The sequence below is a fragment of the Periplaneta americana genome, chromosome 17 (genome assembly GCF_040183065.1).
Source record: "Periplaneta americana isolate PAMFEO1 chromosome 17, P.americana_PAMFEO1_priV1, whole genome shotgun sequence".
Lineage (NCBI taxonomy): Eukaryota > Metazoa > Arthropoda > Insecta > Blattodea > Blattidae > Periplaneta > Periplaneta americana.
In genome coordinates, this window is record NC_091133.1 from 85,924,522 (window position 1) to 85,941,165 (window position 16,644).

General features: G+C 36.0%; 1 protein-coding gene across 1 annotated transcript; it reads right to left on the reverse strand.

Annotated features, from left to right (window-relative positions):
- Positions 1-1,623: 1,623 nt before the first annotated feature.
- On the reverse strand, positions 1,624-13,844 carry LOC138692756 (odorant receptor 10-like). Its single transcript, XM_069815950.1, has 6 exons — positions 13,300-13,844; positions 7,978-8,301; positions 5,849-5,948; positions 5,600-5,704; positions 1,982-2,137; positions 1,624-1,871 (listed from the first exon to the last, which is right to left on the reverse strand). The coding sequence occupies exons 1-6, from the start codon at positions 13,842-13,844 to the stop codon at positions 1,809-1,811; spliced, it is 1,293 nt and encodes a 430-aa protein (XP_069672051.1). The 3' UTR covers positions 1,624-1,808.
- Positions 13,845-16,644: the final 2,800 nt, after the last annotated feature.

A 16,644-nucleotide genomic window follows, 5' to 3' on the forward strand; every position in this document is an offset into this window, starting at 1 on the left:
TATCAACATCTTTGATTATTTAGCGTCTGAATGAGATGAAGGTGCTAATGCCGGTGAAATGAGTCCGGGGTCCAGCACCGAAAGTTACCTAGCATTTGCTCATATTGGGTTGAGGGAAAATCCCGGAAAAAACCTCAACCAGGTAACTTGTCCCGACCGGGAATCGAACCCGGGCCACCTGGTTTCGCGGCCAGACGTGCTAGCCGTTACTCTACAGGTGTGGACGAGTGTTATAAATCATAAAATACTTTAATAAAGATAGGGCAAATCTACTCAATTTCGTGAAACTAAGGATTTGTTACGGAAAATATCACACATGGTTTACATGAATACTATTTTAATTTGTTTCACTGCTTACATAGGTTCCTACATACACAGTGTGTAAATATTAGATGACATCTGTGGAGCATACTTGAAAATTTGTTGTTTGATTACACTTTACCCTACATCATATATGTAACAGATAACTCATCGCTATGTTAAAATCGGCAGCACTTTGAAGAGAACAACCGCCAGGATCGCCATCAATCCGCCGTAAACGAACACGAGATGGCAGTACAGTCGCTAATATGACGATACTGCTTATGTAACAACTAGATAGCAGCGTAGTAAACCTGACAAAAGTTAACCTCAAAGCCTATAAGGCCGACCTATCTGGGTATATATGATCTAGGACTTTACTCAGTGATAGAACTAATTTCATAAATCACGAAATAAGGTATATCACAAAAATTATGTATGTTTAGCTTAATGTAGCCGGCATTTTGTCAGTGTATTCTAAGATTATTTTGTGATAAAGTGTGTAATAAATATATTCGAAAGATCTGCCCAACGGCAGGTGTTTTACTGCAAAACTAGCATTCTCAAATCTTCCCTATTTTTCCGCCTTCCTCTTAACCTTCGCATCCGATGCATATATCTTAATCTTGTCTATCATCTGCTATCTTCTTCTACCCTGAACTTTTCCCCCGTTCACCAATCCCTCCAGTGCTTATTTCAATAGGCAGTTTCTTCTTAGTCAGTGACCCAGCCTTTATCTTCCTGATCAGTTTCAGCGTTATTCTTTCTTCATCCACTCGTGTGTGTGTGTGTGTGTGTAAACGTAAATTATTCAGCAGCATTTGAAATGTGGAAATGGAGAAGGATGGAGCGTGTGAAATGAACAGGGTAAGAAACAAAGCTGTGCTGGAAAGAGTGGATGAAGAAAGAATGATGCTGAAACCTGTTAGAAAGAGGAAAAGGAATTGGCTAGGTCACTGGTTGAGAAGAAACTGCCTACTGAAGGATACACTGGAAGGAATGGTGAACGGGAAAGGAGTTCGTGGCAGCAGAAGATATAAGATGTTAGACGACATTAAGATATATGGATCATATGCAGAGACAAAGAGGAAGGCATACAATAGGAAAGACTGGATAATGCTGGGTTTGCAAGACCTGCCCTTGGGCAGAGCACTATGAACGAATGAATGAATTATTCGGCAAAACCATTTGCTAAATGAAAAAAATATAGGCCTATTATACATTTTTGTTCCGATAAGCAACTCTCTCACAATACAGCACAAAGATGATGATGATGATGATGATGATAATAATAATGGCTTTATTTAACCGGCAGATTTAAGGCCGTAAGGCTTTCTCTTACACTCAAGATACCTAAGGTCTTTGCACTTGTATACATATATTTACTCAAGGCATTAATTTGAAGTGAACTGTGGCAAAGCTACTAACTTTCTGCAACTATAATTGCTTCTTCGCAGGTTGTAGTGAAATATTTCTCCTCTTAGCATGTTCATATGTAATCGATTTGTCTATTCTTCTACGTCGTGTAGATTTCGCAGCACAGTGAAGTAGGAAAATGCCATCTGCATTTGCTAGAAAAGAAAGGAACAAAAACCATAAATATATTTGAATTTAAGAACTAACAGAATCTGTAAGAGATGCAGATGAAACAACATTCATGTGAGTTAATTTGATCACTTACTGCCAAAAATGTCTCGTACGTGATGACATAGAAAGGACCGCCGGTGAGAATCAAAGGCTTCTGGGCTCTCATTATGACGATCTCTACCGACTTCTTCCAGTACTTTGGCTTGTCAACCCAATCGCTTTCATAGCACGAGTCCGCCACGAGCAAACTCTGCAATAGTCATTGATAACATTATCCGTTGCGTTTCCTCATAGTTATCAAAGCTTTGCACACTACATCGTTACAGTCTGATACTACAGAACTTGCTTTGTCTCTCTCTTTCCGTATTACATTATAGTGTTTTAGATAAAGAAGCTACTTCGTGACTGATAAGTGCAACCTGCTGAGAATTTGGATTGTTGACACTATGAACTAACCCAATGTAATGTTATGGGTGGGAGTATGTCTTGCTACTGCTACTACTCTGTTAATAATAAAAGCATTACACTCATCAGCATTGAGCTGCTAAACAAAATGTTTTCTGCAGGTACTACACAATTTTGAATGACTGACCATAAAAATGACACGTTCAGTACTCCCACCTATCAGAGTATCGTACTTCCATATTTCGTGTCGATAAATTGATGTAATAATTGTGAAATAAAATGTACAAACCCAGAAAACTTGAATTTTAGTCTCGGTAGATAAATGAAGATATATAATCCACCCAGGATTTTCTGATAACTCAAGCCAAACTGAAGGAATAAAACATCTATCTTAATGAGGATAGCTTATGTTATTCAATATAAAATAAAATTTAATTATTTGTAGAAAGTTCTTCAAGAAACTAATTTTTGACGTAAACACGTCTTTGTTGAAGGTACAATTCTATGGCTTCAAGGCAAAATGTAATCTCAGTTCTTGCAGTTTTCGAGAGCGAGCGTTTAAAATTTTAATGCCTGTGTAAAATCATAATAATAGTTTCGTAACAAGGGACAGAAAAAAATGAGAGAAATGCTTGTAATCTGATAAAACAATAAAGATACCATCAGAATGCACAACATGTCGAAAAATCTAATTTTCGCCAAAAATTGTCATATTAACTTTTGGCTTGGAACTACAGTATTTGAAGAGAAAGTCTAACAATTTTAATATAACACAGAATTCAAGAAACCTCCGCTTGACGCTGCATATGCCAAAGCGTTTGCGTGCTGCCAACTGTCGAGTGTCGCGTAATCTATTTGCAAGTGAATAAGCCACGAGCGTTATCTAATAACTATTAAGCAACTAAGTCATAACCAACTAAGCGACAAGCGTTATGTAATAACTAATAAGTAACTAAATCATAACGTTATAACCAAAAATCAAATACAATAAAAATATAAGAAATTTAAAGGCATGTTCCTAATGCCAAAAAAAAAAAAAAAAAAAAAAAAAAAAAAAAAAAAAAAAAAAAAAAACAGAAGAACACTAAGCTATTAAGGAAGGACGTATTCGTGCAAACATCGGTGTACTATGAATCTGATATCACTTTTATTTACATTTTCATTCCCATCGACAGATTCAAATTCATCTTTTTAAATTTAGTTTCCTATTTCATTGAACATTACTAAACAATCTTTATCAGGACAGAGTACAATAAATTAGAGCATTCAATGTGTATTCAAATAAGAAGATAAGCTTCAATTTTTTAGAATGCACACAAAAGACGCTTTTTGTATTTCCAAAAAGTAAGATATGACAATTCATAAATTGTACTGTTTAAGCAGATGTACAATAAATTAAATCATTCAATGTGTATTGAAATGAGAAGATAAGCTTCAATCTTTAGAGTGCACACAAAAGACGCTTTTTGTATTTGCAAAAAATAAGATATGACAATTTATAAATTGCACTGTGTAAGTAGATGTACACTGATTAAGTAGATATATATCATTGTTTGCACACACTTTCACATAAAATAGCTATTCATATATTAAATAAAAATGTAATATTATTTTTATATTGATAGAATTGATACTTAAAAATTATTTAAACTATTAAAAATACAGTGATTTATAGTGGAAGTATAAGTACATTTCTTCCTAATCAAATAACTAAGAGTAGGCTACGCATAACAAGACATATTTAGAACTAGTGATCGCCAATCTTTAAAGAAAGACTTGGCTTGTCTGTCTGTGTTAATTGTTATAATGCTTTCCCTATGTTGCATGAGTTGAAAACTTAGACTTACCTAATTCTCAGAGAAAGTTAGAATCAATTATCTGTATAAATATGTATACATTTTTTAAGAAATCAGTTTTCCAGTTTATTTTACGTTATACATTAAAATAAGCTACTACAGAGAAATTTGTGTCATGTTATTTGGACTAAATTGTCAAATAAAAAACCCTTAAATGCTTTACTAAAAGAAGTATTTCGTGTACATCATTGCCAAGTAAATTGACTCGGGTATATTGAATATGAAGAAAATGCGTTCAGCAATTTAGAAGATATCGTTGCATACACACCGACATCCTGACGATATGCCGAAAACCGTTTTTTTTGCACGATCATGTTTTTTGTTGTATTTGCAGCTATTGTTGTTAGGCCTTGAAAATTATAATTCGCACACAGGAACTTGTTGCTAGGAAACTATTCTTCATAACATAAAAATAGATTTAAATAGACCCATTATAGTGCACTTATTACTTAGTTACCATTACAGTGCAGTTTTTTAAGGCTTTGAAATGATATTGCTCTAAATTTTCAGTGCAAAATATAATGTATTTGCAATTAAAAAAATATATATATGATCGTGCAAAAAATTTATACAACACAAGTTTGTGAAGTTCATTACAAAATCTTGAAGATTGAAAAACTCGCTCTGCTTGTTTTTCAAACTTTTCCTGGATTTTGTAAAAAGTACTTCCCAACCTTGTATCGTAATATACTATTGTGCGAGATCGTGCGTATTTGCTTGGTTTCCGCACAAAACCAAGTCTAAAATTCCACATTCAGTATTCACAACCTAACACACATAACAATTTCCCTCTTCTTACCGCTTAAGTGACATATTGATTTTACTGCTTCAGGCTTTTAACATATTATTTTTAGAGACGTTCAATATAGTAATAATTATAAATTGGAAACTTACCACTGCAATTTCACCTAAATTGCACTGTTAATTATTGTTTTTAAATATTTGCAAAAATTAACCAAACTCTGCAACTCCACTAAAGTTACTGCATTCGTGATGCAAGTAACATTAAGGAAGCCGTGAAAAAATCAACAAGATTCCAGACTCATAATAGACTGGGGGGGGGGGAAAGACAGACGTATATTACGGCCTGCTGGAGTATAGTAAACACAGAAAACATTTTAAAGCAACAATATTGGAGATAGATATTTTTGTTTTGCAAATTTGCCGTCATTGAACAGAAACAAAGATGGAGATTTCATTGCAACTAATTAGAAATTCCTCTTTCAGGTATGTAATAAACGATCTTCGCACAAAATAATGTACGATACACGAGCGGTATGTTTTCTTTCAATTCTCGGAAATTAAAAAAGCTCAACTACGTTTCGCTTTTTCAAACTTTTCCTCGAACATGAAAACTTCAACATACCGCTCTTGTAACGCATATTACTATTAAATTATATGTGCTGCATTCAAATATTGAAGTCTGTGAAATGTGTAAACTTTGTACTAACCAATACTGTGAGCTTACTGCCAACTTTGCAGAAAAGATAGAGCTGTAGCATAGTGGCCACTAGAAATCCCATCATGCTGGCCAGCTTGGAGTCGTCACTCTTCAACTGAAAATGTATTCCATGCACTGAATATCGATTTACAAATAATACAATATATCCAGGGTGAAATGAAGATCATCTCGGCTTGTTTTATTATGTCATTTACTTGTTTAACTTAAGCACTGCAGCCTGAGTGAGGGTTTTACTTACGTTGCTGGCTTCGAAGGCGAACGTGCAGAGCGAGAAGATTGTATTGACGAATTGCACTAACATCAGAGGCGAGTAGATGGAGTTGAAATCATTGACGATGCTGCAATAATCCAGGGTGGAACCTCGTCAGAAATAAAATTTATTTAAAAAGAACTGATCTCAACTTAGGACTGAAACTACGTATTAAAAATGCGCATGATATACAGGGTGTAAATGATGTACGTGAAGATGTTTTATAGGTGATAGAGCACACCGTACGCAACAAAAATTTGTAGTACCGATTCGCTGTTACTCGAACCGTAATGGAAGTATGACTTTTCTGGCCTCAATGTTTTTATAACGACTATGTGTGTATTAAAAATTTGACATTTGAAATGGTTTATAATAATAATAATAATAATAATAATAATAATAATAATAATTTATTTAATACTTTACACTTGAGCTACATTAGGCATTGCAGCCCGAAAGAGCAGACGCTCGTGCTCGGGCGCAGTTCAGATCAGTTACACAAAATATATCACAAAAAGAGAGTTCATTGAGCACAATAACTTTAATAAGTGGTAAAATAATACAGCATGTAATAATAGGGCCTATATACAATTAGAAAATAAAAAAGTACATAAATATTAGAGTATCAATTTTTAACTCAATTAGCTTAAACAATTAAATAATTAATCTGATTTGTTTCTTAAATCTATGTGAGTTAAGTGTACTTAGCTCAGGGTAAGCTCTAATTAATTCATTATATATTTTGGGTCCAAAACTTCTGCTGTGTTTTAATCCGGCAGTTGTGTGGCATTTCGGAATATTTAGAAAGAAACTGTAATTTTGTCTGGTATGGTATTCGTGAGGATCAAATTTAAATTTATTGTGGTTTTATGGAAGTAAATCAGCAATGTTTGTTTATAAATTTGTTCTAGATTTGATACACCAAATTCCTGAAAAATTAATTTTGTTGGGTAATCAAAAGGTTTATATAGACAAATTTTGATAATTCTTATTTGGAGCAAATTTAAAGGATGGAGAGTCGATTTTGCCATTCCTCCCCAACCTAAAATACCATACTGAATTATTGATTGAAACAGAGCTAAGTACACAGTACGCAGAACATAAACAGGTAAATAAGAACGTAGAATGGAAAATTTGTGGATTTTTTTACGCAGGGAGATATGCTTGTCCCATTTTAAATGTTGGTCAATAATAATGCCTAAATATTTAACTTTTGAGGATGTACTGAAAGCGTTACATGAGCAAGTAGGTAGGTTACAATCATAAGGATATAATCTTTGCAAATTAATAATAATCCGTGGCGCTACAGCCCGTCAAGGACCTAGACCGACCAGATGGCTGCTGGTCTCACGCCCCCATGCCGAAGCAGAGGTGGACAATCATCCAATCAGAATTGAGGTATCGTGTGGTTAGCACGATGATCCTACCAGCCGTTATAGCTGGCTTTCGCAACCGGATTTCGCTACATATCGTAGCTCCTCACGATGCTGGGTGGGCACCGGTGCCATACACTGGCCGAAATTTCATGAGAAAATTTCTTCCCTATGAGGACTCGAACCAGCGCTCATTCCATAACGCGAGTCCTAGGCAGAATGCCTTAGACCACGACGCCACGGCGCGGGACAAATCTTTGCAAATATCTAGTATTTTCCCAATGTGAATCCCATCTATCGTTAATATACAGTACCTTCTAAATTTTAATAATAAGAATAAACTCAAGGTTAGTAATAAAGCATCTTTAACGATTAAAATTGAACTATTTCTTCTTCGGTAGCACAGTAGTGCTTTAACATGCTAGTAATATCCTCTGAGGTGGTGTTTATAGATTTCTCTGTCTGTCTCCTAGGAGTTTTTCAAGTTAAATCTTGCATCGGAATATGTATGATAAGAACTTTCTTGTGTTAAATATTAACGTACCTTGTTAACATGTTTCGACCTTTTTTCGAAACATGTTAACAAGGTACGTTAATATTTAACACAAGAAAGTTCTTATCATACATATTCCGAAGTGATACAGTGTTAAAAGTTGTGTAATCAAGATGTATAAATCTTGCAGCTGTCCCTTATTTGCATTCCGAAAACCTGGCAACCCTAACTTAGATGTTCAGTGTTATCACCTGAGCAGCAGCTGATGATGACGGATGCAGTTTGCCAAGTCAGAATATTGCCCCTGAGTCTTCCCAGTAGCGTCTTCCGTCTGCCTCTCCACTGACCGCGCGTACCCCGCCTGGCGGATGGTCTTGTTAAGGAACTCGAATTGGCCGCAGACAAACATGACGAAGAACAGGAAGAAGCAATCGCTTGCCGAATGCGTCCAGCCGTGTGATATGCAGCCCGTGGCTTGCAGGGTGTACAGCAGCCCGTACTGAGGCGAACGCGACGTGTCCACGAACGGCCATGCGCCGAACGGAAGAAAGTATAACTCCTGATATTGTGCAACCCTGCCAACAGTCAAAATCAAGTATAAGTTGAGTAAAAATATAGGAATAGAAGAAAAAGGAGAAAATTTGAAGTTGAATGTCATTTTGTGTGTTTGAATTCAAAAAAGGTCTATTCGTTTTTTTTTTACAAAAAAGTACTGTGCAGCAGTTCCAAACCTTTGGTACTTTGGTGATTTGAAAGGGAGCCGCGGAAGCATTATATTATTATTATTTTTCCAAACGGTATTTTAACTAAGCTTAACTTTGTCAGGTTTCTGATTTCTATCAGCTTTCTGAATATTTTTTGTTACCTCAGAGATTTGAGACGTGTTATATAGGAATGAGTTCGCCTGAGAGCTTTCTCTCGGCTGCAAGTCTTACGTATCTATCAGATATTTTTAGTTTTTTTAGTCCTAATCTTCAGAGTCGAATTTGAACTGTGTTCACCTTTCAGAATAAGATTGAAGCAAGGCAAAAGAAATTACCGGTACACTTTGTGATCTCGCTGAGATATCAGTCGAGAATTCGATTAATTTCCCACTGTCAGTAACTTTCTAATAACACACAATGATGAATTGTCGTCCAATAGGTTTGGAAGTACAGAAAAAGTCCTTCATTGATTGACTCAACATCAAAAGTAAGGGAATATGATAGATATAACATGATTCTATTTGCATCAGCATACTTGTGTGAGCGTAGCCTACATTTTTGCTCTGGTCGTCTTGAAGAACAATAGAATAAACGTATTATTTATGTAGACTAGCGAATTACGACCAGTATCTACAGTGAAGCCAGAAATCGCAAAGTAATACCATCCTAACCTTATGACAAGTCTAAGGAATAAGTTTAATTTTTCATGGCAAAGATATCAACTATCCCACTTACCTTGAATTGTGGTGAGTCTAAAATACTTGTTTCATTTTTTCACAATAAAGGCGTGATATAATATAAAATAACTTTGTATTTAGCTTATGCATTTTCTAATTACATTCTAAAGCTAGAACTGAACTTTAATATCATCAATGTATTAAGGATGTTTACTAAATTATGCAAGTATTTAATAAGTAGAACATGATTACCAACCTAAATTATATAAACATTTTGGGGGTCCGCCTAAATGAAATATGGACTTCAAGGGCACAGCTATACGATATTTCATGTGCCTCATTCCCGGGTAAGTAGACGTGTACATACTATGAACAAAACCCAACTAGAAGTTAAGGAGAAATCGACGGACTGATAGGCAAACGGTATCCCAAAACCACATCATCAGGAATACTGAAAGTGTGGATTTCTGCGGAAAACTCGATATACATTTTTTGCAGCCTGACAGTACTTCGCCTAATGAGGAAGTAAAATCGCATTAGATTTTTAGAAAAATAATTAGCGAATCGTTGCAGTATATCCTCGAAATGGATGACATTCAAGATGGATGACGTTCAATCGAATATCGTCCAAGGAAGTGTACATTCACTGTCGCGTCACACCAGTCACGTTTTGTTACTCCTCTGTGGTGTTTGCAGTTGACGAACTGATATCACAGTCTACTATATACAGTCGCGAAGCTCAATATGTAGTAAAAATGCAAACATGGGTAGTTGCCCACCACTAGGATCGCTACTATCGCCTCATCATCGCAGATCTCTCTCCTAGCAGCCGACAAAATATGTTACACTTTCGTTGTCGTGTTCTTTTGGAAAAATTAACACCTTCCTTCCATTATTGAAATATTAAATGCATAAAGTTAATTTATTATTTTAATGAAGTATATTAAATTCCACCATAAACTCGAAGATATCTGCAAGAAATAAGTTAATATAATTTTTGTTTGTGCAAAACGAACTGAAATTTACTATAATCGCTTCACTCATTCAAGATTTTAGCGATAATTAACTATGAAACCAATAAATATTAATTTTCATTTCTCTTTACAACAATAATAATGGAAATATGAATTAATGGAGTAACTTACGTGTACCGGTACTTGTAGTGTAGGCTTACGTAGTTAAAGTGGGATGAGGTTAAGCAATAATAATCACACCAGAATTGGAAATAAAACGTGATCAATAAATTTTATTGTAACAGACTTTTTCTACGTCTCTAGTAAAGCAACAAATAAAAATAACAAAATTAACAGCTATAATTAAAAACATATCCTTTGAAGAAAAAAGTAGGCCTAAGCAATAATAATCCCACCAGAATTGAATATAAAACGTGATCAATAAATTTAATTAAAACAAATTTAATTTTTCTACGTCTTTAGTAAAATAACGCATAAAAATAATAACAAAATTAATAGCTACAATTAAAAATATATCCTCTGAAAAAAAAGTAGACCTAACCTTTATTTCTCTGGAAATTTAGAAGCCTAAGTGACAGAACTTTAACCGGTATCTAATGTCCTTTCGGTTAGACTGAAACATTTCATTGTGAAATTTAAGGATATAATGTATTCTAACAGTCTCAAAGAACTTCAAATTAACAGTTTTGTTTCTACATAGCATTCTTGTGGAAACCCAGGAACCTTTCTGAATCTTTAGGAAATCGGAAAAAGGATAACTCTGGCCTCTTTCTCTTACTGTTGCTACAATTTATAGCACTACAAACGTCTCCTCCTTGTCCCATATTATTATTCCAATTATATTTCAGCCGTTAACATTTTCATTATAACCAATAACGAACATTTCACAAGCATCAATGTGAAATACGCAACGAGCTAGCACTCGATTGAAATACGACACAGTCCAAAGTCGACCATGGACAGTCTATTGTTTCTAGTTGCTAACCGCTTGGAGCGCTTTATCATGAGATTTGCAAAATAACACCTCAAGCTTCGCGACTGTATATAGTAGACTGTGCTGATACTAGCTACGATATTTGGAATATGTATGCGTGTATATAGGCTATAAATATAAACTAAAGTGGTCAAATCAATAGCTCTTAAACAGAACCAATTTAAGTCATCTCAATTTAGTGAACTGAGTTAGGAGCAGTCAGACTGGAGGAGCTAATTACGAAAAACAGTACACGAATCATGAGACAGTGTATCAGTCGTCGTGAAAGACTGTCACCGACTTTTAGATTTTTGACTTCAGGCATGAACTATGAAGAACTAATGTCCTCCCTTCCTCCTATTTCCCATTTATTCCTTTCAAGAACATAGAGCAGCTATAACATCTTCCATTGCACTCTGTTCTTGGTCAGCGCTATTGTTTGGGACCATGACTTCCCTTCTGCCGCGGCCTCTCTCATAACTGTGCGCATTCTGCCTGCTTCTGCATTTAATTCCCTGTGAATGCTGATTGTGTTAGAGGTTGATTTAGGATATGTGCTTTGTAAGTCCACAGCACCCGATCCTGATGGTATCAGGCTGCCTTGCTTTTGTCCGCGACTGCTTATTTGTTGACCTGGGCCAACTTATTCGCAGCTGTCCACCATATCTGTTTGACGTTCCACTATCCGCAACCTGTGGACGCGCACGATATAAGGAGCTGAAGTACGTGACAGTTATTCCTTCACAACGTCTGGGAGTAATAATTATCCCCGGGATTTGCATTACTTCTTTGTCACAAACATGGAAACTCTCTATATTTATCAATTACCTCTATTATCACAACCCTGCATTGTACGATGTTTGACTTCATTGGAAGAAGTCTCATGTCAGACTGGCATGAGAATGGATCACGCTTCCGTCACTTGCAAGCCGACTTGGTGTGGCTCGATCGCCGATTCTCCCATTCATGATACGATGATAAAACGATCGGCTTGATTATTGCCCGACAGAACATCTAAACGAACTCATCAGATCACACCATTAGACTTCAGTTTCTACAATCACGGTATAATTTTAAAACGACATGTGCCACTTGAACGCATAGAGTGATCGTGAATGGCGATCATTAATCGCGTGCACAGCAGTAGCGGCCGGTGATCGAAATCCTCTGTGAGGCCAGATGCAACTAGTTTAAGTGCCTCCGATAGGAAATGTTTGTTTATGATATTAATTATTATTGTTATTATATTAATATCATTATTACTGTATTATTATTATTATTATTATTATTACTACTATTAATGAAAAATAATAATTTCACTCATCAAATAAGCTGTTATGCTCTGAGTTTCAGTGATTGTTTCAGTGTGATGAAGCAACCCATATGTGTTGAAATTCCTCTTTCTTTCTTTTCTTTTTATTTTTCTCCTTTGGCAGCAAGAAACAAGGCAAAGAGAAGTTTATTTTGCATCACATTACCACTTAACCATTTTGTGGCCCATACTAGGATGCAATAGAAACTCGCGTTTTAAGATTATCTGTCAGAAAAATTGTCAGCGATGTCGTAGGTATCTCGGTAGTTTCTCTCTTTATTTAAAAATTCCTTTGTTTCAGTATTATTTCTTCTCGAAAAAGGACACTCTAACAATGAATTAACTGCACCAGCATTATTTCTCTCATTTGTTTCTGTTTATATTTTTCCGAAATATATAACATTGACCCAGATTCACTACTGTACTACGAAGTACAATAGTAGAACACTCTCGCTTATGTCATAAACTAAGACATAAGGGGAGAGAATAGAGTGGGTCTCTGCCTGCCAAAGGCTGGAATTTTGTTATTTATGGCCTATTTAGAAAGACAAGTCACCACTGCTATTCCCATCCCACTCTACCCTTGAGGCCGGCCATGGATGGGAGAAGTGAAACCTGACCAGGCCAGACGAATTGTGCCTCAGCTACAACGTTTTAAGCGCAAACTCAAAGCCCGCGAAAGGACATGAAATGCATAAGCCAGACCCGGCACGAGCGATTCTGGCCTCAGGAACAAATTTTACTGCAAAACAGGTCTATATACACCACAAAGTTTTCAAATGCTTCTACAGCGATATATGCTTCATTCAAATAACTAATACATTATTTAGAAACACAAAATTTGATTTCAGTTAAGCCAAGTGACTGAGGCCCGGCCTCACTTGTCTCAGTCAATCAGCCGCCACTGGTGCACAGATAGAGTAATGACGTTACCTGGTGGAGTTGCATGAAGTTTCATTCCTGTAACAATCTGTCTTCTCGTCTGGAATAGGAACCTCCACCCGCGTGCCGTTCATGGTTAGGGGGATGAGCGAAAAGTACGTTGCAACGTATGAGATACAAAGGAACCAGCAGACTGCCGTAATTCTGGCGCGGGTATTGGTGGCTCTTGTGACGCGCTCGAAGTCCTCGGCGCCATCCGAGGGATCGGACGCTGCTCCCAGCGCCAGACACTCTGACAGCGACGCTACGACGCGCTGCAAGCGCCGCCGATTGCTAACCAGCGTGATCCATTTGAAGGTGGACACGAAGTAGCCGCAGACGAGGCCGATGCAGCCCATCAGCACCTCGGAGTCGTGGCGCATGCTGACGGCCAGCGACACCAGCCCCAGCCAGAAGGCCAGCATGCAAAGCACCAGCACGTGCGTGACGCACTGCAGCACGGGGCGGATTCTGCTGGGGCCGTGGGGCCACATACCCACCACGGTCATCAGGCGCAGGTTCAGGCTAAGATAGTGCACGGCGTCTGTTTGTACCATGACGGGCACAAACAACTGGCGAAGAGAGAGCTCAAATGGGGGATAATACAAATTGTCTTTTAGTCAAGTGTGAGAGTGAAGAGAAACTGGAAGAACTGAGAAAATTTAATCAAGAAAGAAAAGAAATAGTTCTGAATTAACGGCTCTGAGCTTGAAGAACAGCAGAAAGATTTAACTTTTAAAGCTTCTGTATTTATTGACAGAAGTGACTAGATGTGATTTGGAATGAGAGATTCTGTACTTGATGGAAGGATATGCAAGAAGAAATGACTCAGATTTAATATTATATTTTTGATTGTAAAAAGACGAGAAGAAATTGCTCAGACTTAAGATTCTATTTTTGACTGACAAAAGACAAGAGTTAAGATTATATTTTTTATTGAGGAAAACCAAGAAAAAATGGGTAAAGGGTTAAGATTCTCTTTTTGATTGAGAAAACGTAAGAAGAAATGTTCAGAGTTTGAATTATACTTTTGATGGAGAAGAGAAAAGAAGAAATGGGTAAGAGTTATGATTCTATTTTTGTTTCAGTAAAGATGAGAAGGTATGGTTTGGAGTTAAGATTCTAATTTTGATTGAGAAAAGACAAGAAGAAATGGATAAGAGGTAAGATTCTGTTTTTGAAGGAGAAAAGACAAGAAGGAATGGCTGAGTTAAGATTGTGATTTTGATTTAGGAAAAAGACAATAAGAAATGGCTTACAGTTAAGGTTCTCCTTTAAGGAGAAAAGACAAGAGGGAATGACTGAGTTAAGATTTATTGTTTAATGCAACCAAAGACAAAGAAGAAAATTGAAGTTTTGTTTGTATGCTTGACGGCGACTGGAGGAAGATAAGAAGCTGCTGCTCAGACTTAAAGATTGTGCCTAAAAGAATGGATAGAAACTTGTTGCTTGATTCTTGAAAGTACGGAAGAAATTGATAAATTAATATTAATATGTATTGTAAAAGAAAAACAATTATTATTTATGGTTTAAAATTATTGCAAAAGAATTGTTTTAAAATGAACCGAAATTAAGAGAGCTATCAATAATTGCAAAAGAGAATCTTGGGGAGAAAATATATTTTGATTGTGCTCTTTTCGTAAAGGGAAACGGAAAGAGATTAGTCAAATTTGTAAGTCCACGATTTAAAGACTAGAACTAAATAACTGATTAAAATTTTGTGATTTTTCTGCTTAAAAATCTCAACTTCTGTATAAGAACAGTGTTGCCTTACCTGAAGCTAAATAAAAGTATTGTGTAGGCCTATAATGTGAGATAAATGTAAAGGAAAGTATGAAGAAATAAATTAATATAGATGTATTTTTTGTGCTCAAGAGGAAAACTCTTCTTATGACTTATAAGATAATCTTGAGATATAATTGAGAGGAACCACCCGTTAATTTGTAACGCAGTCTTTTTCTCTGCAACAGAAATATCACGAAATTGATTGAAATATTTCTTCTCCAGTTAAGGAATAGCAAGGGGAATTACAGTAAGATTGTTTAAAAACAACGACGTAGCAAACAAGAATCATATAACAGGCCTAATAAAGAGAACGAGTCCCTCACAAGAAATATAAGAACTATTATAACAACATCACACTTTCGAAATAATGCAAAATAGGATATTAAGAGATGCTGACAAAATAATGTGATATACAGAGGAATAATACCTACATCTCAACACTATTGCTGGTACAAGTGACATGAAAATAATTATTTGAAATGTATGAAAATTTTCGAACAAGAGAATTTCAGATTTTACACAACTCGAAAAGTTGATAAACAAAATTTCAGTAAATGCGAAATAAATAATATGTAGGCCTATAACGTTGAGTATATTGGAGCACAAGCTACTGAAACTGTGGCAGCAAGAAGAGTGAAAGAAAGTGGTAAATGGTTATCAAAGAATATTGAAGAACTCGTGTGAACCAGCACACTTGGCAATGTTTGAAAACATCTTGTCTTAATAAGTAAACAGACCTGCACTCAGATATTTACAAAGCGATTTTTTAATTAAAACGTTTACCGACTCCAATTCAAGTTACTTATATTCATTAAATTAACTTGTATGATACTGCTGATGTATGCAACAGAACGGGGAAGCAATTCACTTTTGGATCTCAAAAGAAAATTTCTTTCGCCATCTGCTCTCAAGGACTGGGTCGTTAATATACAGTATATGTTGTTCCCATTAACTGTAGAGACTGAACAAACGCAAGATATCTATGAACTGCGGGATGGAAACAATATTGCATAACATATTACAAGAGAAGAGACATGAACCTAGTCATGATTACTTCGGAAGAGATGAGTGTCGAGAAGGGCATCGTGAGGCTTCATACATATTACGATATATTAAAATATCACTTTTACGTAGCAGCATTTTCGTTGTAAATGATAGATTCCAAGTTTTTCAATACATCTACCTTATTGTCCAAGTAAGGAATGTCGAATTTTGTTCTTATCGTAAGTTATTCATTTCTAAATTTAAATTATGTTTTATTTAATAACGCTCGCAACTGCCGAGGTTATATCAGCGTCACCGGTGTGCCGGATTTTGTTCCTCAGGAGTTCTTTTACATGCCAGTAAATCTACTGACGTTGCCTGTCATATTTAAGCATACTTAAATGCCATGGAACCTATGCGTATAATTGCCGACAGCGTCTGTATTGGTCAAACAGATTTACTGGGGTATTACATTTTCCTTTGCAATTACTTTATTTTCTGTCAGTAATTCTGTTCATATTCTCTTTCCGTATACAGTACCTGTTAAAATAAATAATTATTGAGTTACTTTCTGGATGAGGGTTTGGC

Bases quoted from the DNA above. Each gene is read 5' to 3' on its own strand.
- LOC138692756 (XM_069815950.1), bottom strand. From the start codon at position 13,844: ATGGTACAAACAGACGCCGTGCACTATCTTAGCCTGAACCTGCGCCTG. The intron at 5,705-5,848 runs GTAAGTAAAACC...ATACATTTTCAG, and splicing joins TCGCCTTCGAAGCCAGCAAC to TTGAAGAGTGACGACTCCAA. The intron at 1,872-1,981 runs GTAAGTGATCAA...TTTCTTTTCTAG, and splicing joins CGTACGAGACATTTTTGGCA to CAAATGCAGATGGCATTTTC.